The 22,948-nt window shown below is 44.3% G+C and overlaps 1 protein-coding gene across 1 annotated transcript in view; it reads right to left on the bottom strand.

The window, feature by feature from the left end:
- The window catches only part of ICK (intestinal cell kinase), a 52,825-nt gene extending 30,185 nt beyond the window's left edge, over positions 1-22,640 (bottom strand). The window contains exons 1-3 of the mRNA XM_029243382.1: positions 22,436-22,640; positions 4,500-4,772; positions 1,095-1,149 (exon numbers count right to left, since the gene is read on the bottom strand). Of these exons, the coding sequence (XP_029099215.1) occupies positions 1,095-1,149; positions 4,500-4,624 (180 nt within the window). The 5' untranslated portion in view covers positions 4,625-4,772; positions 22,436-22,640. The remainder of the gene's footprint in view (positions 1-1,094; positions 1,150-4,499; positions 4,773-22,435) is intronic.
- Between the last annotated feature and the right edge of the window lie 308 nt (positions 22,641-22,948).

Genomic DNA, 22,948 nt, shown 5'->3' with positions numbered 1-22,948 from the left:
TGATAGACTGAAGACAAGGAGCCAGTGGAAAGGAGTTTAAAGATATGGGAAGGTTTATAATAGCCAAAGGTGTCCCAGTGTCCATTGATGGATGAATGGATAAACAATATATAGTAGATCCATACAATGGAATGTTAATCAGCCTTAAAAAGGAAGGAAATCCTGACACATGGATGAATTTAGAAGACATTCTGCTAAGTGAATTAAGCCAGTCACAAAAATGACAAATACTGTATGATTGCGCTTATATGAGGTACCTAGTGTAGTCGACAGATAGAATGTAGAATGGTGCTGTCCAGGGGCTGGGAGGAGGGATTCATGGGGAATTATTGTTTAATGGACATAGAGTTTCAGTTTTGCAAGATAAAAAGAGTCCTGGAGATGGGCCATTCTGATGGGTGTACAACATTATGTATGTACTTAATACCACTGAACTGTACCATTTTTAGGTCAAATACGCAATTCTATATCTATTTTGAGTCCTTTGGGTTCTAGCACGGGACACCTATATCGCTGTTCTAACAATCTGGACTATTTCTCTGATTATCTACCTGGCAACCTGCCACTTTCCTTTGAGTTGTTGTTAACCTTAATGCATAGGCATTGTTTGCAGAAAATGTGCAAAGGAGGCTTCTCCAGAGATGGCTACAAAATGTCATTGTTACATATGTTCAACTTCTGGATGGTATGACAGATTTTCTAATGTTGTCCAGTTTGCTATGTAAACAAAATTGTGCAAAGCTTTAAAAAAATGGTCAAAAGGTAAGTACTATGTATATTTCATCACCATTTGAAAGAAAAGAGACACTAGTGAGAGACTAGTGAAAGTTGAATAAATCTGTGGTTTAGTTAACAGCACTATTACCAACGTTTAAAAAGAGGTACATGCACACACACCAAAAAACTAAAAAAAAAGTGCACACACATAAATAGCACAGCAATCTTCTCCTCTCAGCTGTCAGCTGCGTTATCAACTGCCTCCTTTTTCAACACCAGTGAAACAATTCAAACTGTATCAACTATAAATCTATGCGTGTATAAAGCTATTTTCATCAACCATACCATAAATTATCCCTTTGTGTATTAATAAATACCTTGACCTCCCGAAGGTTCATGCATTCTTCCCAGGAATAAAACTTTCTTTTCATTCTAAAAGAGAAGAAAGAAACAAATAGCACGTTTATTCCCAGTAACTGGCTATGCTTTATCTTAAAAAAAAAAGTTTTCGTTCTGAACCTAATGAACAGTGCTTAAAGTGGGTTCCAATTTCTACCAGATACTATACTATCCAAAACGGCATTTTATTTAAAAACCCGGCAGTGCAATCAATCCTCCAGCACAAAATTTCCCAGCAGAGTTAGCACGAGGGCATTGCAAAGAGGCCTGGACTGCTGTCTTGCTCTGTCACTAATTAGCTAACCCTGCCCTGGAGGAAAAACGCCCAGGCTTATTTTATCTGGACCAGAGCTGTCCAATCGAACTTTCTGTATTGGTGGAAATGTCCTGTACTGTCCAGTATGGTAGCCACTAGACACAGGTGACTACTGAGTACCTGGCGTGAGGCTAGGGCAACACAGAAACTGAACTGTTAATTTAAATTTAAATTTAAATGATATATGATTACTTGCCACCATGTTGGACGGCACAGGGATGGACACTCCGGTACAGGGGGTGGCAAACTATGGCCCAATTCCACCCGACCATCTGATTTTATACAGCCCATGGGACAAGAATGGCATTTATACTTTTAAATGGTTGGGAAAAACAAAGCAAAAGAAAAATAATAATTTGTGACATGTGAAAATGATCTGAAATTCCAGTTTCAGTTTCCGTAAATGAAGTTTTGCTGGAACACAATCACACTCATTTGCTTGCATATGATACATGGCTGCTTTCCCACTACAACAGCAGAGCTGGGTTATGACAGAGACCACATGGCCTGCAAAGCCTAAAGCATTTACTGTCTGGCCCTTTGCAGGAAAAGTGTGCCAACCCCTGGTCCAGAGCCTGAGGGGAGAGACAGACAGCCTGGTGAGCTGGCCAGAAATCTAAATCTCTCTTTCATGGCCCTTCAACCACATCGTCTCATTTGAATCTTATAGCAGCACCATGAGACAGATGGGATGGGTGGAAACTAAGAAACAGAGAAGTTATGCCATTTCACCAGGGTCTCATTGCTGGCTAATAACAGATCAACTCTCATCTCTCCCCCTCACTCTGAGAGTCTGTCCCAATGTCACACTGTCTCCCAGCTGAGTGACCATTTCCTTTATTCATGCCCCAGATATATTTTAGCCCCTGCTACACGTGGCAGAGGCCCAGGCACTGGGGATACAATGATGGGCAAGACGTTGCTCATGGAACCGACCTCGGAGCAGGAAGGCAGGTCATCCATCGACTTCTGTGCTGAGTGCCATGAAGGGAAGGGACAGGGCACCATGAAAGTGGACCCCAACGTGACCTAATCTTGTCTAGGGTATCAGGAAACAGCCTTCCAGTGAAGTGGTATTTCAACCAAGACCTGAAGGACCAGGAGAATTTGGCCTGGTCGGAGGCGTGGGGTAGTGAGTAGCATGGGAAGACAGAGGGCAGAAAGGTATCTGGTGAGTTCAAGAAGCCAAAAGGCCAGTGTGGCCAGGACAAAGCAGGCAAGGGAGTAGTGGGAGGAAATGCAGCCAGAGAAGACAGGCAGGGGCCGAGTGAAACAGCAAGTTGTAAAATTGGGGGCTTGACCCTAAAACTGATAGGAAGACATTAAAAGCTCTTCCTTTGGGATCCCTGAAAGCAGAGCCTGAGGTAAGGACTTGGGTGCAGGGAGTTGATTTGGGAGGTGATTCCAGGAACCCAGGGCAAGGAGCAGGGAACCTGAGAACAGAGAGGGGGGAAACCCATGAAAGGACACATTACAGAGCTGACACTGCAGTGGGCAATGGGGGCTCAGTTCTGCTGGGGACCTTCTGTGGAACAAGCAGGAGCACCTTGGTTGAGTCTCCCACATGCACCTGAGGTGGAATCCTGGTGGCGGGCACATCACTGCACACCCCAGCACGCTGAAGTCAGGTGGGACAAGGGGACATGATGGGGCAGCAAAGAAGGTTTGGTACAATTGATTTTAGACAATTAGACTCATATGTTTAATATAATCCCTTCAGGCTGGAATGGACAGGGTTAAGAATGGAAGCCAGGAACCCTAGAGAGGAAAGTATTCTAGAGGCAGAGGTGGTAAATGATAATGAGTTGAATGGGAGGTTAGCAGTGGGGAAGTGGAGAAGTAGGTGGATCAGATAAACATCTGGTAGTTAGAGTCTATAGGACCAGACGACCAATGCTGGGGCACAGGGAAGGGGTGTCGGGGGACTGCCAGGCTTTGCGGGGATGAAATGTGTCATTTATAAAGACAGGCATTATATGCTGGATGTAAGTTCAGTTTTGGGTATGATGAGTGTGAAGTGTCTTCAGGGCATCCAAATGGAGATGTTGAGAAGGCAACTGCATATAGATGGGTGTGGCAGGCAGACTCTAAAATGGTCCCCAAAGCACCCCACCTCCTGGTATTCACAAACTGGCCTAACCCCCCTTCTTTTAATGACTTGCTTCTAACTAATAGAATACAGCAGTTTGAGAGGATACCCCTTCTGTGATTAGTTTACAAATGCAATAAGATGTCACTTCCATCTTGGTTGAAGACTCTCATTGCCTTCTTGATTTCCATGTCTTGATGGAGCAAGTTGCCATGTTGTGAGCTGCTCTTTGGAGAGGCCCACATGGCAAGGGACTGAGGGCAGCCTCCAGCCAAGAGCCAGCAGAGGACTAAGGCCCTCAGTCCAACAACTCCCAAGGTACTGAATGCTGCCCACAGTCATGTGAGTGAGCTTGGAAGTGGATCCTTCCGCAGTCCAGCCTTCAGATGAGATCCCAGCACCAGGTAGCAGCTTGACTGCAGCCTCATGAGAGACCCCAAAGCAGAGAACTCAGCTAAGCCAGGCCCAGACTCCTGACCCACAGAAACTGTGAGATAGTTGTCTTAAACCACAATATTGGGGGGTAAACTGTTATGCAGCAACAGATAACTAATACAATGGGTCTGGACTCAGATTGCAAAGGGCGAGTGGGGTGGGGGGAGCAAAACCGTAGTCACCAGACTATCACACGTGTGTAAAGGATCCAAAATAACATTTCATTTCTCAGTTTCAGTTTCCTTTCCTATAAAGTATTTCTTAATCTGCTTGTTACTACCTCCCCATATGAGAAGATCCTTGGAACAAGTACTAGAGCTGTATGCAAAGTAGTGCGTCTAACTTGGGGATGTGTTTAAGACTCTAACACGAGCATCCCAGAGTTCACAGTCATCTAACCCACAGCAATCAATGTCTGAGATTCTTCTCCATGCCTCCCCTGTAGAAACTTTTCACAGATGAAGAATGGAGAGCGCAGAGTTAAAACTATGTTGACAATGTGTCACTGAGGATGGATTCGTGAGCATGAAGGATAAAACTTACTTTTTAATAGCAATCAGTTCCCCAGACTCGATGCTTCTTCCCAGCAGGACGGAACCATAGGTTCCATCCCCGAGTTGCTTGATGGTTGTGTATCTATTCATGGTGTGCCCGCTCAGGCCGGACATTCATCTCAGGGCCAAGGCGGATCAGTCCTGCAGCCGCAGCAGACCTCCCCGGAGTGTAACCAGATTTTTCTATGGCAGCACCAGCACAAGGTATTCAATAGAACGTGACTATCTCCCAAATACATATTTTCAAAGATGAGTCTTCTGCCTGTAGAGAAAAATGAAAGACAAGGATAAATGTTAATGTATATTCTATGTCTGTCTAAATCAGGGGCCAGCTGTAACCCCCAGTCTGCCACCTGTTTTTTTGTAAATAAAGTTTTATTGGAACACAGTCATGCCCACTCACTTGCATACTGTCTGCAGCTGCTTTCACGCTACACAGCAGAGTAGGTGTGACACAGACTGTATGGCCCACAAAGCCTAAGGGATATATTATTGTACCCTTTACAAAAAAAAAAAAGTTTGTTAACCTCTGGTCTAAATAATGCTCTTTTCCAATGTTTTATAAAGTGAGACACAGCGTTCTTGGAAAGTGATTTTATCACTGACTCAGAAATGAATCAGCTGCAATTTGATGCCTTTCTGCTGACTAACCACTGTAGGCAAACACGACATGATAACTATGGTCGATGGAAATTGCTGAGCTACAAGAATCCATGCTAAATATACTGTGTTCTGTGTAATTCAGCTACAATTAACAACGTAAACATACAAAGGCCAAGAAATGCTTAAATTAAGGTTCTCCTGATATAGAACTTACATGTGCTCCATGAACTGTTTGTGGCTAGGCAACAACGGTATTTTATTAATATTATTTTTATTACTAGATATTCAGAAACTAAGCAAAGAACTAGTAATTTTTTAAGGCCTGCATGTAGGGTGTGTCTCTTTTAAAGTCCTTCAGTTGTGTTCTTTAAAAAGATAAGTCATGGGACTTCCCTGGTGGAGCAGTGGTTAAGAATCTGCCTGCCAATGCAGGGAACACGGATTCGAGCCCCGGTCCGGGAAGATCTCACATGCCGCCGAGCAACTAAGCCCGTGCGCCACAACTACCGAGCCCGCGAGCCACAACTACTGAAGCCCACATGCCACAACTACTGAAGCCCACGCGCCTAGAGCCCGTGCTCCACAACAAGAAAAGCCACCACAATGAGAAGCCCACATATGTGAGGAAAAGTAGCCCCTGCTCGCTGCAACTAGAGAAAGCCCGCACGCAGCAACGAAGACCCAATGCAGCCCAAAACAAATAAATTTATAAAGAAAAAGATAAGTCATTGATTTTTCATTTATGAAATTGAGTGTCATTCAGTCTGCCTATAATGAAGAAAATGCAGTACATAACTTAAGTGAGTGCAATGCCTTTAGGCGAACATTAATAAAATGTAAATGCTTAAATAAGAACACTAAAGACATTAAAAAATACATCTGTCAAAGTAATAATCTGAAAAATCAAAAGATCGGAAAAGAATGATAGAATAAGTGACATTCTGCATCTAAATCCAGTCAATGCAGCTTCTCCTTCCAGAAGAATTCCAGTCAATAAATGTAGAAGGAAAGAGGGAAATAAGAAATTCGCTATTAGGCAAACGTCACAATTTGTTGCAGACAAGATTCGCCGATGGATGCAAATATTGGTCGATGAACGTTTGAGGAGAAACAGGCTATCCGCATAGTTTCAAAGTATCTTTGGGAATTCCCTGGCCGCCCTTTCACTTACCAGGCCCAGTTTCTTCGATCCCTCATTGGGGAACTAAGATACAAGCCAAATGGAGCAGCCCAAAAAACAAAGTATCTTTAAGACATTCATTAATGTCAAAGGGAAAGATGGTAACTCTATAATCAGAAATCTAACAGAAACCTCCTTACCCAAGTGATCAAGTTCAACATCAACGTGACTAAGACATACGACACCATGTACCCTGGATATGATGCTCTGAGGAGGGCACACCATCACCTCTGTGGTGTTCCGTCAAAAATGCAGAACCTCAATCGACTCATGAGAAGACGTCAAACTCAAAATGAGGGACATGCTACAAAAAACTGACCGATACTCTTCAAAAGTGTCAAGATCATAAAAGGCAAGGACAGACTGAGGAACTGTCACAGACTGGAGGCAAAGAAGGAGACATGACAACTAAACACAATGTGAGAACCTGAATAAGATCCCAGAACAGATAAAAGACATCAGCGGAAAAGTTGGTGAAATTTGAATAAGGTCATAGTTTAGTTAACAGCACTGTGCCAATGCTAACTTCCTGAGTTTGATCATTGTCCTATGGTTATAGAAGATATTAATATTAGGGTAAGCTGGGTGAAGAATCGCTGAGAACTGTCTGTACTATTTTTGTAACATTTCTGAAAGTCTAAAATTAGTTCAAAATTAAGCAGTAATTCTAGTCTATGTTTTTGTGAAGGCTTTGCACGACCTTGAGAAACCTTAAGAACTGTAAAGGTGGGCTTCCCTGGTGGTGCAGTGGTTGGGAGTCCGCCTGCCGATGAGCGGACACGGGTTCGATCCCCCGCCCGGGAGGATCCCACATGCCTCGGAGCGGCTGGTCCCGTGAGCCGTGGCCGCTGAGCCTGCGTGTCCGGAGCCTGTGCTCCGCAACAGGAGAGGCCACGACAGTGAGAGGCCCGCGTACCGCGGAAAAAAAAAAAAAAAAAGAACTGTAAAGGTTATTCCTGATTTCACCATATTCTACCATATAACTGGAAAACCTTTTAGAGATCAAGCCTACCTGCCCCTCTCCCATTCATTCCCATTTCCCCATAGAACCATTACAAGGCCCCTGGTTTGAAGAGCATTTTCCTTCTTTTGAAGCTCTACAGGATCAGACAACTTACAACTTTCTTCAGCAGCCCTTTACAGTGATAGGTTCCATTGCTCATTAATAAATATTTATAAAGCACTTCCTGTGTGACAGGCCCTATGTTAATATCTGGGGATACAAAGACCAATAAAATACGGTCCTTTTGTTTTTTTTTTTTTTAAAGATCTTAGAGTCTCATGGCAGGGGATGAGAGTGGGTGGATGCATACTCATGAACACGCACTAAGATATTTCATGTACACTGAAGGTACGGGATGTGGGGAGGGGTTAAGGAGAAAGCCCCCTGGCTTCTAACTTGGTTGATTCCACTTGGGCTCAGGAGGGCAGTAAGAAGAGTCTTCATAAAAGACTGAGTCTTGAAGGAAAAAGAAAAGTAGGTGTTTTGTAATGTAGGAGATTCTAGCATTCCAAGGAGCAGAAAAGAAGGCACAGGGGCTTGAATCTGGGGTGGAGGGGAAGGTGGGAGCTTGGAACTGGAAAGAGTTAACCCCAGAAGTTTGCTTGTTGAGAGCCTCAAATGACATTTCAAAAAACATAAGGCTTTGACTGGATCCTATACTAAAGGAGAAGAAGACACTATAAAGGTCATTAATGGAAACAATTAGGATATGGATGCTAGATTAAAGTATTGTATCTGTATTAAATTTACTAAAGTTGATGCCTGTCCTGTGGTTGTGAAAGAGCATAGTCTTATTCTAAGAAAATACACCCTGAAGGATTTGTAAGCAAAGGGCCACAATATATGCAATTTATTCTCAAGTGGTAAAACAAAAATTCTGTGTGTGTGTGTGTGTGTGTGTGTGTGTGTGTGTGTGTGTGTAGAGAGAGAGAGAGAGAGAGAACAAACACACAATGGGGTAAAATGTTAACACGAGGTAAATTGGGGAAAAGGTGTATGGGTCTTCTTTGTACTGTTCTTGCAACTCTGTATGTTTGAATTATTCTAGACTAAAAGTTTAAAAAAATTCTCAAAATGGTAGAGGAAGGAAATCTTTAAAAAGATAATACATATCTTAAGCATTTTTTTCAGCCTAAAACATTTTAATATAGATTTACTTAATAAAACCTAATATGAACTTGCTCATAAGACAGAACACATCATATATCATGGCTCCTCCACTTCACGATTTGTGCGTTGTGGACTGTTTTGGATTCAAGGTGTGTCTCAACATAACATAGAAAGAGCATTTGGGCCACAACATAAGCAATTTTGGGCTCTGTGTTTGTTTTCCCCTCTTTTTATTTTTCATATTTATCTCCATCTATTTTTGATATGACATGATTTCTGCATCATTCATAATTTCACTTTCCAACAAATTAAAATTCCCAAATCATTGTTGTATGTCATCTTCCTTAAAAAAAAAAAATCACTGGAACTTTGATCTGTCAAAAATCAGCTAACTCATAAATTACATGCTTTATTTATTTTTTTTAAGTAGGCTTTGACCTAGAGACAATGGGAAGTCAATTAAGTTTTTTTTGTTTTGTTTTGTTTTTTATAAATTTATTTATTTGTTTGTTTGTTTGTTTATTTGGCTGTGTTGGGTCTTCATTTCTGTGCGAGGGCTTTCTCTAGTTGCGGCGAGCGGGGACCAGTCTTCATCGCGGTGCGCAGGGCTCTCACTGGCGCGGCCTCTCTTGTTGCGGAGCACAGGCTCCAGATGCGCAGGCTTAGTAGGTGTGGCTCACGGGCCCAGTTGCTCCGCGGCATGTGGGATCTTCCCAGACTAGGGCTCGAACCCGTGTCCCCTGCATTGGCAGGCAGATTCTCAACCACTGCACCACCAGGGTTTTTTTTTTTAACAAGAAAATAACATGATCAGATTTGCATTTTGTAATCCAGTTAGAGTATTTTTCTTAATGTCCAACCGAAACCTGCCTATTCTAATTTAACCTAATTTCCTCACGCTTTGTTTTTTTTGTGTGTGAATATAAAGAAACTATCTCATGAAAATGTGATGTACATCAAATTAGTAATCAAATGTGTATCTCTCAACCTCCTCTTGCTGTAATTACACAACCTTTCCTCATAGGACCTGTTTTCCACTCCTTTAATTATCTTTGGCATTCATCTCTGAATCCTCACACATTTCTCCATGTCTTTGATGAACTGTGGCAACCAAAACTTAATAACGATCTACATTCCAGTAGCCTGTGGGCTCTCCCCCACTTTTTTTGCAATGGCATTATATATAATAATAATAATTCATATCTATCAATTATTAATCATAGAAGCCTTTCTCTGATAGTTAGTTCCTCATCTACTGAAACTGCATAATTGGGACAATGTCTTCATAGATTATCACTGAGGAAAAGCTATCTTGAAAAAATTAAGAACTTTACTGAAATCATGATAGAGTGGGTCAATCATTCAGTATACAGTCACCCTATGATTCCTCCTTGTTACTGTCTGTCACAGTATCATAGAGCAAAATTCAACTTCTCTGGCAAGATTTGACCCTCACCAACACGTGGCGGTTGCTTTTTAATTTTATTTCAGGTAATTACATACCGACTGTAAAATGGATCAGACTAGAGTCTCTTCAGGCACTGAAGTCAGGTTGACCATTTTATTCAAACTTTACCAAGATGCCAAAGCACTATGCAAGGCTTCTGGGGCACATTATGGATAAGAGAAGGGTCCTTCCTTTAAATAACTCCTTATCAACACGAACATGGAAAATGTAGGAAACGCTATAAGCCCATGGTAGAGAGAACAACAAACTCTTGGGAGGAGGGAGGGATCAGACACCCCCTCAGAGAAGAGGTAATATTGAGGTTTGAAGAATGAGCAAAGTTTTATTACACAGAAAAGGGAGAGAAAGGAATTACAGGTGGAGGAAACTCTGCAAAAGGTTGGTGGGTATAAGAGCTTGGCATGTTCACGAGAGCTTATGGTTCCTACATTGGGTGAACGACAGAATCACCTGGGGAAATTTTAACAAATACTGATGCCCAGGCCCCACCTCTAAGAGTCAGGTCGAGGTTGGGGACTGAGTTTTGATAATTTAGAAGGCCCTCCAGGGGACTGTAATGTGCAACCCCACTGTGAAGTACAGGGCTAGGACATAAAAGCCACGGAGGGCAGTAAGGAAATGCAGGGAATGGCTAGAAACTTAGGGTGGGACCCAGCTGTGAGGCGTACATCTGTCATGCAGGAGTTTGGTCTTTACCCTGCCACACGGGAGCTCTCTGGGGCTTTTAAGCAGGGAAATGACATGAGGGAGACCCCCCCCCCACTCCGGACTATTCAAACTGATGTTAGAATAGAGAGACTAGAGGCAGAGAGACTAGATGGAGGGTACTGCAATAGTCAGGTGAAATATGTGGAAGGCCTGAACAAAGGCACCAGACAGGATGAATGTTATAGAGAGTAGGAGACACAATGGGTTCTGTTTTCTAAGGTGCTGAATTTGAGATATGTACAAAACCTCTCACTGGAGATGCTCTAAGGTTGCTTTATTTTTTCCCCCCCCAAAGACAGTGCATTATTGGAGTTCTTATTAGGAGGACAGCATTCAGACAATGCTAATACCATGCACTACATGAATGGTGTCCACTGGAGTTTTGCAACATGGCAGCTGCGGATCCGGAACAAGGGACATGACAATCTCAACATACACCTGAATTACTGTTCAACTTTGGATGACAAACTTCAAGAAAGATATTCAGGAACATAATAAGGGGCCTAAATGAAAGCACGTGAAGAGTAGTTGAAGAAACAGAGAATACATGAAGAAAAAGGGACTTAGGAAGCTGTGGTGATTGTTTCAAGGGTCCAAAGGAGTATCAGAGAGGAGGCTTAGTTACACTACATACAGATCTAGAGAACAGAACCATGACAACTATCTGAGCTTTCTGTTCTCTAGTGAATTATTTCCTAAACTAAAAACAATGAAGTGGTATTATTCAAACTAGCATTAGACAAAAACTAGCATTCAACCCATAGTCAACTCTGAGCATATCCTAGCAGGAAGTGGTTACTGACTTTTGAGATCAGTATTGTTCAGTTGTTCACCATTTTCGTGGTGGCCTGAATATGATGACTCATGTTATACTCTGAAAGGAAAGGACAAAAACTCACTGCTGCTCTGGGAAAACAGCAGGGTGATGGACAACGCACTAGGAAAAAGAAGGGCGATATGACAGATGCCATTGCTGATCTACCCCATAGCAATGTTCCTCTTGCTGCTTAGTTTATAGAGCTCTGATTTTATTCACGATTCAGTACAATCAGGGAGGGCAGCCACCTACTACAGCCCCAGGGCATGAACAATGCTCAGTTGAAGCCAAGCCAAACAATTCTATTGTACTTCCTTCCTACTGAATACCGTTTAGGAGTGGGACTACGGCTCTGACAATGAGACGGAAAGGAAAGTGAGCTGGTGAGGGAAGAGAAGGGCCTCTGGGAGGGAATCTACTCTTTGACAGAGACAGCTGACAAAGAGGTTGCCTCGTGTTTCTGCCTTGAACATGGTGGCATAAAGCTGTAATATTCAGAGCTGAGACAGTCTTCTGGTGATTATGAGACGTCAGCTCTAAAGATGAGAATCCCAACTGCTGAGGATGGATTGAGAGAAAGAAGCTGAATCCTGGATGACATCACTGGGCTGCTGCACGATCCCTGAAAATGTCTGCTTTAGATTTCTTGTTACATGATTTAATCAAAAGTCTTTGTTGCTGAAGCCACCATCAGATATTCTGTCAAGGACAACTGAAAGCATTCCTCTGGAACACACACAGTGACCAGGGAATGGCCCTTGGGGTAAGTTTCTGGCAGGGCACAGATGGCCAGAGTGCTACAGTTGTACAAGCAAGAAGTCACCATGTGGACCACCAGCCAAAAATCTCAAGGAAGGCTTAGGGCCACTGATCCCTAAATAATGGCTAATTTCTCTCGTCAAGGACATGTCATTTACTGATCCATGCAACACTGGCAAAAACCAATTAAAAAAATTTTTCCTTACTAACAGTATTAGTTTTCCACAGCTGCTGTTCACGAATTACCATAAACTTGGTAGCTTAAAACAGCAGAAATGTATTCTCTCACGTTTCTGGAGGCCAGAGTCCAGAACCAGTATCACTGGGTCGAGATCAAGGTATTGGCACCTCCTCCAGAGGTACTGGCTCACTTCCTCCTTGTCTCTTCCAGCGTCTGGTGGCTGTTGGTGTTCCTTGGCTCGTGGCCACATCACTCCAGTCTCTGCCTCTCTGTGTCAAATCTCCCTCTGCTTCTCACTTATGAGGACTAGTGTTTCCATTTAGGGCCCACTAAACCTATCTCCATTTAGAGATAGGTAGGTTTATCTCCCCATCTCAGATTTCTTAATTTAATCACATCTACAAAGTCTATTTTGCCAAATAAGGAAAAATTCACAGGTTCTAGGGACTAGAACCTGATATCTTCAGGGGATAGATACCACCATCCAATGAAACCTCCCAAAGACTCCCACAGTCATCTGAGCTATGGCAGCTGTGGTTTCTAGTCATACAAAGTTGAGTGTCTTAGGAATGAAATCAAGAATCTAATGCTTAGTTACCCAATGAACAAAGGCAGTCCTTTTTGAACGATAGAGAGTATTTCTCTTTAACTCTACAAAGCAGACAAGACTTCACAATTCTGGCTGAAATCTCAGTAGATGACATTAGCATATGGAGATTCTACCCTGTGTGGACCAGGGGTTGCAAACAGGCAGCCTGCGGATGGAATTCACAGATATGCTTTGAGTTTACATTTAAAAATGGGAACTTTCATATAAATATCGAGATTTGGGGTAGCTCCAGAAAAACTGAAGAGCTAATAACACAAGGTCCTTTGTCCTCCATGGGAATAAAAGCTAGACAAGGGTGGTCACTGGCCTTTTAGGCCAAGCGTGAGCCCTCTATCCCGCCACTGTCCCCAACCTCCCTGTGTCCCTAAAATGAATGTTGTGTCAGTTGCTAATTTTTTTTTCTTAGTTGCCATTTATTTTTGCACCTTCACGGCCACTTGTTTTACTAGAAGAAAAATATTTCTCTATTCCTCTGCCTATATCAAAAGTAACAAAGGAAAAAGCCTGGGAAAAAAACCTCATTCGAAGAAAAACTGGAGGGAAAGAAAAACTGTTGTTCTCTTTTTAAAAGAGAAGAGCAACTCCTTACCGTTTAACAAGCACATACCCAGCTTCCTTGATTCTTTTACATTTCCTCCTCTGCCCCTGATAGCATCTGAATTCACGGTCCCTGGCATAGACGGTCACTACTGCCTGTGAAGTGAATGCGGTGTAACAGTCCATCCATTAACTTGGGGAATCAGCTAGCATGTTAATGGGCAGTACTTCTAAATACCACTCAGACTCCAAGAATGATCTTGGATAATCACTCACTATAACCAATCCACATGTAGCTTACTAATATATCAAATAAACCAAAAAGGTAATAATAATAATAATTTCAGAACTTACTATGTATACTGTACTGTTATAAGTGCTTTGCATATATTAATCCATTCAGTCCTCACATCGGCACCAGGTAGGTACTAATATTATTACCCCTATTTTACAGATAAGGAATCTGAGACACCAGCTACTTGTTCAAGGTTATGCAATTAATAAGTGTTGGCAGTGAGATAGGAACCTGGGCCGACTGCACCAAACTTAAGGGAGAGATTGCAAAAGATCCAAAGGTTATGAAATCTTTTGAGGATCTGAGAACGAGAGGAATTAAAAGAAGTACTTTGTAGCTCAAAGTCCAAATATGGAAACCAGTGATGTGGCCATGCTCTAGTTGGCCTCATTCTACAATCGAACTTCAGTGGACCGAGCGGGGACCTTGCCAGCAGCCGCCGCCTACAGGGGAGGCAAGTGATTGCAGACAAAGAGGAACTGAGTCCCAGTTTCCACTTGGCACAGAGCACCTGTGACTCAGAGCATCTCTTGGTCCTCAGGTTAATTTCTGTAAGGTGAGGGCACGGGACTTAATGAAGCAAGGTGGTTTCCTGCTCTGTTATTCTGTGGTTCTGTGACTCTCTGGGTCAGGAATCAAGCTGGCATTTGTCTAAGAAAAAAAACAGATCAACGTTTCCACCTTTCCCATCACCTGCACAAAAGCTAGCAAAGAGCAGACAGTGCCCCAGAGGGACCCTGTGTGCTATACATCATCTCTCTTCCAGAGCAGGATAAGTGTCTCACTGTCTCAGCCAGACCCCAAAGCTCAGAATCTACTCCTTTTCCTCCCTCCGAGTCCAGCTCAAACATCACCTTTCCAGGGCCTCCTGTCCCAATCTGCACAGACACAGCCAACGGCTCTCTCCCCAAGAGGCCACAGTGCCCTGTCCCCACCTCCCCAGTGGTCAATGACACGCAGGCCTGTCCCGGACAGTCACCATGCTTCTTTCATCTCTGCTCTCCTACCTCATGCTCCGCCTACACTAGCAGGTACTCATGGTTTGAATGGTCAATACATGAATTTTAGTCTTTGCTGTGTATCTTCTGTACCACCCTTGGTAAGTATCTCGAAACAGAATGCTTCTATTTCTTCCTGTGCAAAGTCATGGTACTCAGATTGTTTGCCCTGAGCAGAAATGTTCTGAAGTTCTGAAATGGGAGAATAGTAAACACTGCAGAAAGGCTAAAGCCGGCAGGCTGCCTGGGCCCTCCCACCATGGTGCTGGAATTACTGGGTCTCAAAGAATCACAGAAAGGTCCCCACAGTGTTGTCAGATCAGGCCTTCAGCTTCTGGGTTAGGCTGTACCCAACTCACAGAGCAGCATAGCTCTATTTTGCTTTCAAAGTGTTCCAGACAAACTTTGAAATGAATGCTATGGTTTTTCTGGCTAGGTGACATTGGGGAAACCTTCCTGCGGTCTGTCCCAATTCCCTCCCCTCGGCTCAGTCCTCAGTAGGGCAGATCATGTGCTCACGGCTGGGGTCTCACACCGGGTGCCCTGTTCATTCCCAGCCTGGGAAACCAACCAGGCACAGGGTGCGCCGCTCTTTAGTTTGAAAACTTAAGAGTCATTGAATAAATGCCACAATTACTCATTTTTTAAGACAGGAGACAGAAAATTGTATGCAAAAGTGGGCATCTCTGGGAGTCGTGGTTTACCAGCACCACTTCCACCATTCGGACCTGTGTGAAGAGCTTTTCTCCCTGAGCCTTGATCATTTTCCACTGAAAAGATGCCATTGCTTTCACCTGTCCTCATCGGAAAACTAGATCATGTGCAAAATCACTCAGTGGCCCTTCTCCTGGCACTTCTGAGTTCCATTTTACCTCAACTGGCACGAATTCTAGGTTCGAACATTTCATAACTTTACAAGAGTAAAGTTAATATTGTTACATTTCTTTTAAAAAGGTACTAAAAATAGTACATCTGTATCTCTAATTTTTCTCTCTGGGACCTAATTCTTCTGCCCACATATATTTTAGCAAGAATGTCCTTTAAATATTTTGCCTCTTGGACCAGTGCATTTTTCTGCTTTGGGGACAGCAGCTACAATGCCAAAAGAGCCTCCTTTATTGTATAACGTGCTTTGCCTTTCCTGTGACAAGGGGCACATTAAAGATGCTTCTGGCTACTGCCTTAATTGGAAGGATGGGAGAAGAGGATCTGTTACCTGGGCTGCCCTCTTCTACTCCCCAGAGACTGTTTCATGCCCTGACCTCCCTCACATCCTTCAACCCCAGCTTCTGAAAGGAGAATTCATGCACCAAGTCCTAAATCCCAGGAGAAGGGTCTACCACTTCCCATCACTTCTCCCACAAAGGGCGCTGTGCCCCGAACCTAAAGTCAAGTCTTCCATTGCTTGTAGATTAGTTCTAAACTAGGACCCATCATTCTATGTGGTCTGTGGGCTGTGAAGAACTGAAGGGAAAGGAAATATTGAAGACCCAGAGGAAGAATAACTTTCCTCTGACTTGTGGGAAACTGCGGATGAGTTGGGGTGACAGTCCCCCAGCTTCATGCAGGCGGTGGCCGTGGTCCCAGCCCCAGTTGCTCACCTGATTGCCACCCTCTGTTCTAAGGGTGGGCAAGGGAGGGCGAGGTGAAGATGAGGGAGTGAATCAGAACACGTCACACATTCAAGCGCTACTCAAGTATCACAGCACGTTTAACTCAGGGCTGATCTCACACAGCGTACGATGCTTCACCACCATGTGTAACGACAAACAAATCAATAAAACATATTGAGGACGTAAAGGCTTAACATAAAAATAACATAGAGCAGGTGTCAGCAAATGTTTTCTGTGAAGGGCCGGTAAATACATTAGGCTGTGAGGGTGACAGGGTTCTGGCACAGCTATTCAAATCCGCTGCTGTAGCACAAAAGCAGCCACAGATGACACGGAAACAAATGGGCACGGCTGCATCCCGGTACAAGTCTATTTACAAAAACAGGCAGCCGGCAGGACATGCCCGCAGGGCATGATGCGTGGACCCCTGAAACACAGGAAACGCTGCATGCAGGCAGAGCACTTTAGCCCTTTCCACATAATCCTCATGTACCCGTGGGTCACAGGGTTGCATATACAGACTGTGTGTATCCTGAGAATATAAGCTTTCTGTGGGCAGAAATTTTGTTATGTTCACAACTGTATTCCCAGCAACCAGACAAGGACCTGGCACCCGGTCGGCCCAAATAGGTGCTCCAAATAAAGATGAGTTGAATGAATAAGTTAATGAATGAGCAACTTATGGGTTTATAAAGGGTCACTTTGTTAATTTTCCTGTACCATCAACCCCACTCCTACTGCCATCCCTCATAGATTCTTTGCAGAACTGAACAGTTCTATGGAGACTAGGGCACAAAAATTATGAATCCTTCTAAAAGCTTTTATAACAATTTAGGAAAACATTTGCTTTTTAACAGCTAAGCTGACAGGTAGGAGGATATGGGGAGGGGGAAGGGTAAGCTGTGACAAAGCGAGAGAGAGGCATGGACATGTATACACTACCAAACGTAAAATAGATAGCTAGTGGGAAGCAGCCGCATAGCACAGGGAGATCAGCTCGGTGCTTTGTGACCGCCTGGAGGGGTGGGATAGGGAGGGTGGGAGGGAGGGAGACACAAGAGGGAAGAGATATGGGAACATATGTATATGTATAACTGACTCACCTTGTTATAAAGCAGAAACTAACACACCATTGTAAAGCAATTATACTCCAATAAAGAGGTAATAAATAAATAAATAAATATTTACTATTAAAAAAAAAAAAGGTAGGCACATATAACCTACTTTTTTCTCACTCGGTTTCGTCTGAGTTAAATCAATCACCGGTAAATTTATTTTCAAAGCACAGGCAGTGTCCGAGAGGACAGAACCATTAACTATTGTCTTCTCGGAACTACAAACTCACGCGGATGGTAACTTTCATGATATTGTGAAATATGTAGTTGGACGTTACACCACTACTCCTTTATCTTCTTGGTTCTGGGCCATTATCTTTCATATTAACCACGAGAGCAGTCACATGTTATCAGCACTTTATCACAGACCACACTACACCTATAGAAAGATAAAAAATGACTCACATTGATCTTTCCTCACAAATACGTGGCTCTCACAAGCCCTTGGCCATCACTGTACACTTATCAAGTGGCTACTAAGAGCACGGTGGAAATAACACTATTGTGTTATTTTATTTTAAAAACAGTATTTTTTAAATAAAAAAACTGAGGATGACAAACAAAATCTAGGAAAAACGGAAAGTAAAATAATATATAACCTAATGCTAATTAGCATAGATTGAATGCTCAGTTTAATAGGACCTAAGTTGAACACGGGCATAGTATAATATTGAGGAAACCTGACTATAGAATCAGATTTTTTTCCCTATAAGGGACCTGAATGATCACCCCTCAACACCCTCACTTTACAGCTGAGATGCTGTGGCCCAACGGACAGAAGTCTTGATACCTTCAGGGCAGCAGAGTTTTAAATGTGTGAATATAAGAAATGTTTTCATAGTCGATTAAAGATGTAACAAATGCTCCCACTTCCCCTTCCTCAAAAAGTCCATGAAGGTATTGCTAATCCTGAAACTACATAGAAAAAAAAAAGTGGCAGCTCTCCAGAGACGTGCTTTCTTCAAACTCTGAGACAGCTTCAGAAGTCAGCGCTCCCAGGATTTGAAGCCAGCTGCACAGGTGAGTCCAAACCCAGGCACTTCTTTCTACGAAGGTTTCGACTTTCAAAGCACAGTGAGCCAGGCACTTAAAGTGCAAGGATGCTTCCGTTTCCTTGGAAGGAATCAAGAAAGGAAGCTCTCCGCTTGGATTGTTGAGCAGTAGAATTTTCCGAGCATCAGACAGCACGTCACAAGGAGCAGAGAGAGTGAGCGTGAATTCCACATCAACCTTGGTCACCATCTCGAGGGGACCCTCCACTGCTTCTTCTACTTCTTTGGCTACAAGTAAAGATGCCTCTGATTTCTTCCTTCCATAACTTAGCATTTTAATGCAATCTGCCCCAGGAATTGATTTACTTCAGCAAATCGTTTTTACCAGGTAATTTTCTTGAACACACAGGTGTACTAATAAGGAAGTTCAAACTGTTTCAAGGAAAGCACAGCCACAACCTAGGACACGGTTACACTGTAGATATGCGTGTAAGTCATCTGGCGCACGCCTCTGCACGTTCTCCGGGTCACCTACAGCAACCACAAACACTGAGGCCCACAGATAGGAGGTTTCTGATGCTCTAGTTACAGGCCTTTCTCAGAAGGCCATGGTCAAGCAAGAGAGCCGATGAGACAATTTACAGTTAAGACACTATTCACAGGCTGACAGATCAACATACACAGAAAGGTCACTGTGCCCAGAATTCTGCCAAGAAATTGCTAGGCAACACGTCCTACCATAAATACATACACTCACACATACCCTCACAAGCAGAAAAACAGAAGTGCTACGTACAACTCCAACTCAGCAAGATCCTGCAAAATGAAATGGAGGAGCTTGCCGCAAAGAAGCAGTGAAAAAAGAAAATTTAAAGGCAGTCGTGTTCCTGGCAAGGTTCAGACGGAAAAACAGCAACAGATCCCAGAAGCAGAGCTGTCACCAGGAATAACCCAAGCTCAAGCTGCTTTAAGGGCAGGATAACACTTACTAAGGATTCTGCATGGTTGCCATCCCCTGGGCCTCCAGACCCAGCCATGACTTGACTCCAAGTCAGCTGACAAACATCTACCAAATATTTGCTATGTGTTCAGGGCTCTCCCAGTCACTGGAGGGATGAGCAGATTTTTGTCAGGTGTGTTCCAGGTGCTGTTCAGACACCAAGAGCATCTCCACACTGCAGCCAGGTGGGGAGGCATTTCCCCTATTTTACACGCGAGGACTAATGCTTGGAGAATCCATAAGGCCACATGAGTACCGAGGAGTGAGGCCCCGACCTCAATTCTGCCCGACTTCAAAGCCCACAACCCCACATTACCATGCAGAGAATATGGCTCCTGCCCTAAAAAGGCTTAAAATAACCTAAACCAATGAGAGATCAATATAAGCCCTTGGGCTTCCGTGGTGGCACAGTGGTTAAGAATCCACCTGCCAATGCAGGGATCACGGGCTCGAGCCCTGGTCCGGGAAGATCCCACATGCCGTGGAGCAACTAAGCCCGTGAGCCACAGCTACTGAGCCTGTGCTCTAGAGCCCGCGAGCCACAACTACTGAAGCCCACGCACCTAGAGCCCCTGCTCCGCAACAAGAGAAGCCACTGCAATGAGAAGCCTGCGCACCACAACGAAGAGTAGCCCCGGCTTGTCCGCAACTAGAGAAAGCCGCACGCAGCAACAAAGACCTAACTCAGCCAAAAAAAAAAAAAAAAAAATACAAGTCCTCAATGCTAGTGTCAAAGTCAAACTTTAAAAGGTGTATTACAAAAGAAACAAGTATCTGGAGACTTGCAAGAGAGAGAAGAGAAATGAATAGTTAGAGAAGATGTTATAGAAGAAGTGAGGACTTAGCTTCCTCCTCTGAGGAAGGGTAAGATTTGCACAGGAGATGGGGGAGAGGGGTGAGGGTTTCTAGGACAGCAATCTGAGCAGGAACCATCCTGGCCCCCTTAGTAGAGCAGGCTCGAAAGAAGACCACACCCATAGAGTGCGAAGATGTATGCTGAACCGAAAATAGAATTTAGATAGGAGGCGTGAGGCCTGATCATGAAAGGCCTTAAAAATCAGGCAAATTGTTTTAGACTTGAGATAGTTGAGAAGGGAGAGGACCTGAGGGCTGCAAGGCAAGGAGAGACGTGAGGAACTGATAGCTTTAAAAGACTAGATGGACAAGAAGATGAAGAAACCAGAAGGTGTGTCTCATTCATTCATTCATCCATTCCATCCATCCATCCACTCATTCAGCAAACATTCAATGAGGACTTACTAAGAGCCAGCTTGCGGGGCTAGCTCAGAGGCTGCCCCAGTCTGCAGGAGAGGAAGGGTGAGCCTCTGGATTAGAATATGGAGGGAGGGCGCTATATAAATCACATGTCAAAGGTCTTCATGACTCATTGATAGCAAGGATGAAGGAAATGAAGGAAAAGACTGTTGAAGAGAATTCCAAAAGGTTCAAGACTGACAGGATTTCCACCATTACTGGGAACCTCAAAAAACAATGAGAAGAAAACAATGAAAGTAGAAAAAGAGCTTTGATGATGTGAAACAGTCAACAAATAAAACCCCCAAAGCCTGGTTTCTTTATCCTGGTAGCCTGTTTACACACAGTCTGTAGGTAAGAAACTTCAGTGAGAAAAAAGCATTTTTTTAAGAAAATGACTAAATGCTGAGTTCCCTTGGCTAGGACAGACCTCTGCCCACTCAAACAAGCTCCATCAACCCTCCAACACATCCTTCCATCATCTGAAACTAAACTGGTCTCACTTAGAAACGTGGCTGTCCGCTCTTGCCCTGCCACCAGTTTTGACTCTGGAGAAGGGGACAAGGTAAAGTGGACAGGCAGGGTCACTGTAAGGGCTGGACCTTAGGGAAGCAAGCAGTGGTACAGGGTATCATTTTAAATAAAGGATCCCACCACTGCTCTTATTTCTACACCCAAAATTACTGGTCCTCAAATAGACAGGAAGGCCAAATTCTTTACCAAATTGCAGTGCTTTGTTCAGGAACTATTTCAAATGTGCATATTTATGAATACATTAACTCTTAGCACAGCTAACATATGGTTGAGGCACAAATTCCTCTTAATAATTTATATGTTAGCTACACAAATTTAAAGCTCATTTTAATTTTATATTCAGCAATAGTACAATTCACTTTGGGGGGACATCCTGAAAGCCCACTCACTGGAAAATGTGAGAAACGAAAACTGTACTTACCAAACTGCTACAAAGAGTGCTCCAAGCAAAAATAGAAAACAAGTGCCAATACCTTAGAGAAGTCTAGCTCTGGATGCAAAATTCAGGGTGATATTTTCTCAGTATAATTCAGCTTTAGCAAAAGCAGCTCTTTATTTAGTTATAAGTGGAAACGAATACTCTTTTCTGCAGAATAAGGCATTCAACTACTTTTTAATTTAAAAGTAAAAGCCCTCAATGCTAGTGTCAAAGTCAAACTTTCAAAGGTGCATTATAAAAGAAACAGTGGTTCTGTAAAGTCCTTCAGCATCCCTCTCATAACGTCTACTCTGATTAGTAAGAAAGAAATCAGAGCAGAAAGAAACCCAGTGAAAAATGGTTGCACATAAATGTGTGAGGATTTCTTGCTCAGACCTCTTGCGGGACAGCCAGAGGCCTAGTCAGGAAAATTCCGAAAGCAAGTCCTCCATATCCTACCAATGGGGCTTCAAGTCGGGCCGGGATCTTTCCCTTCTTTAACGCCAAAAGGTAAACACACACCAAAATCTTCCAGACTCCGAGGAAGCGGGAGTTTTTCTGCCAAGAGGGAGAGACCCACAGGACCGCGGAGAGAAACTACAGCCCGAGAGCCTCTCCCTCGACCTCCGATCCTTCGCGGGGCCACGGCACTGGGGGCCCTCGCAGCTCCGGTCCATCACCCCGAGTGACAGATCACCCGGCAGAAGCCCCTAATCCGCACCCCACTTACCGGCGCCGCGAGCACAGGCGGGGGCCCGCGCCTGCGGGGAGCGTGACTTCTCGGAGGGCGGGCGCCGAACTGGTCCGGGAGCGGGAGCAGGGCGACCCGCGCTAGGACGGGCCGAGGGGTCCGCGGAGGGACGCCCGGGGGCGCCGCCGAGGGGCGCGGGCCGCGCCGCGCATGGTGAGCGGCTGGGCACCCGGCAGCTCTCCAGCCTCCGGCAGGAAAACAAACAAAAGGCAGGGAGGCTTCTGGTGGGGACGACCGGCCTCTTTCCCTGGGAAAAGTTACCCTGCAGCTCCCCTCGCAGGCCCCGCGCGTCCCTGCACCGCGGCCGGGCCGCCGGGGGGCGCCGAGCCGCGCGCTCCGCTCTCCACCCGGGGCCTGCTGGAGCCCAGGGTCCCTGAGGCCCCCCCCCGACCGCCAACGGGCCCTCCAGCTCCACACGCTCGCCTTACTGCAGATCGACTGCCTCGGGCATCAGAATGGAGAAGTGCAGGCTGAGGATGCACGTTCGGAGGA

The sequence above is a fragment of the Monodon monoceros genome, unplaced genomic scaffold (assembly GCF_005190385.1).
Source record: "Monodon monoceros isolate NGI ecotype Baffin Bay Population unplaced genomic scaffold, NGI_Narwhal_1 Super_Scaffold_3, whole genome shotgun sequence".
Taxonomy (NCBI): domain Eukaryota; kingdom Metazoa; phylum Chordata; class Mammalia; order Artiodactyla; family Monodontidae; genus Monodon; species Monodon monoceros.
Note: the sequence above shows the minus strand (reverse complement) of the source record. Positions and strands in the feature narration are given on the sequence as shown.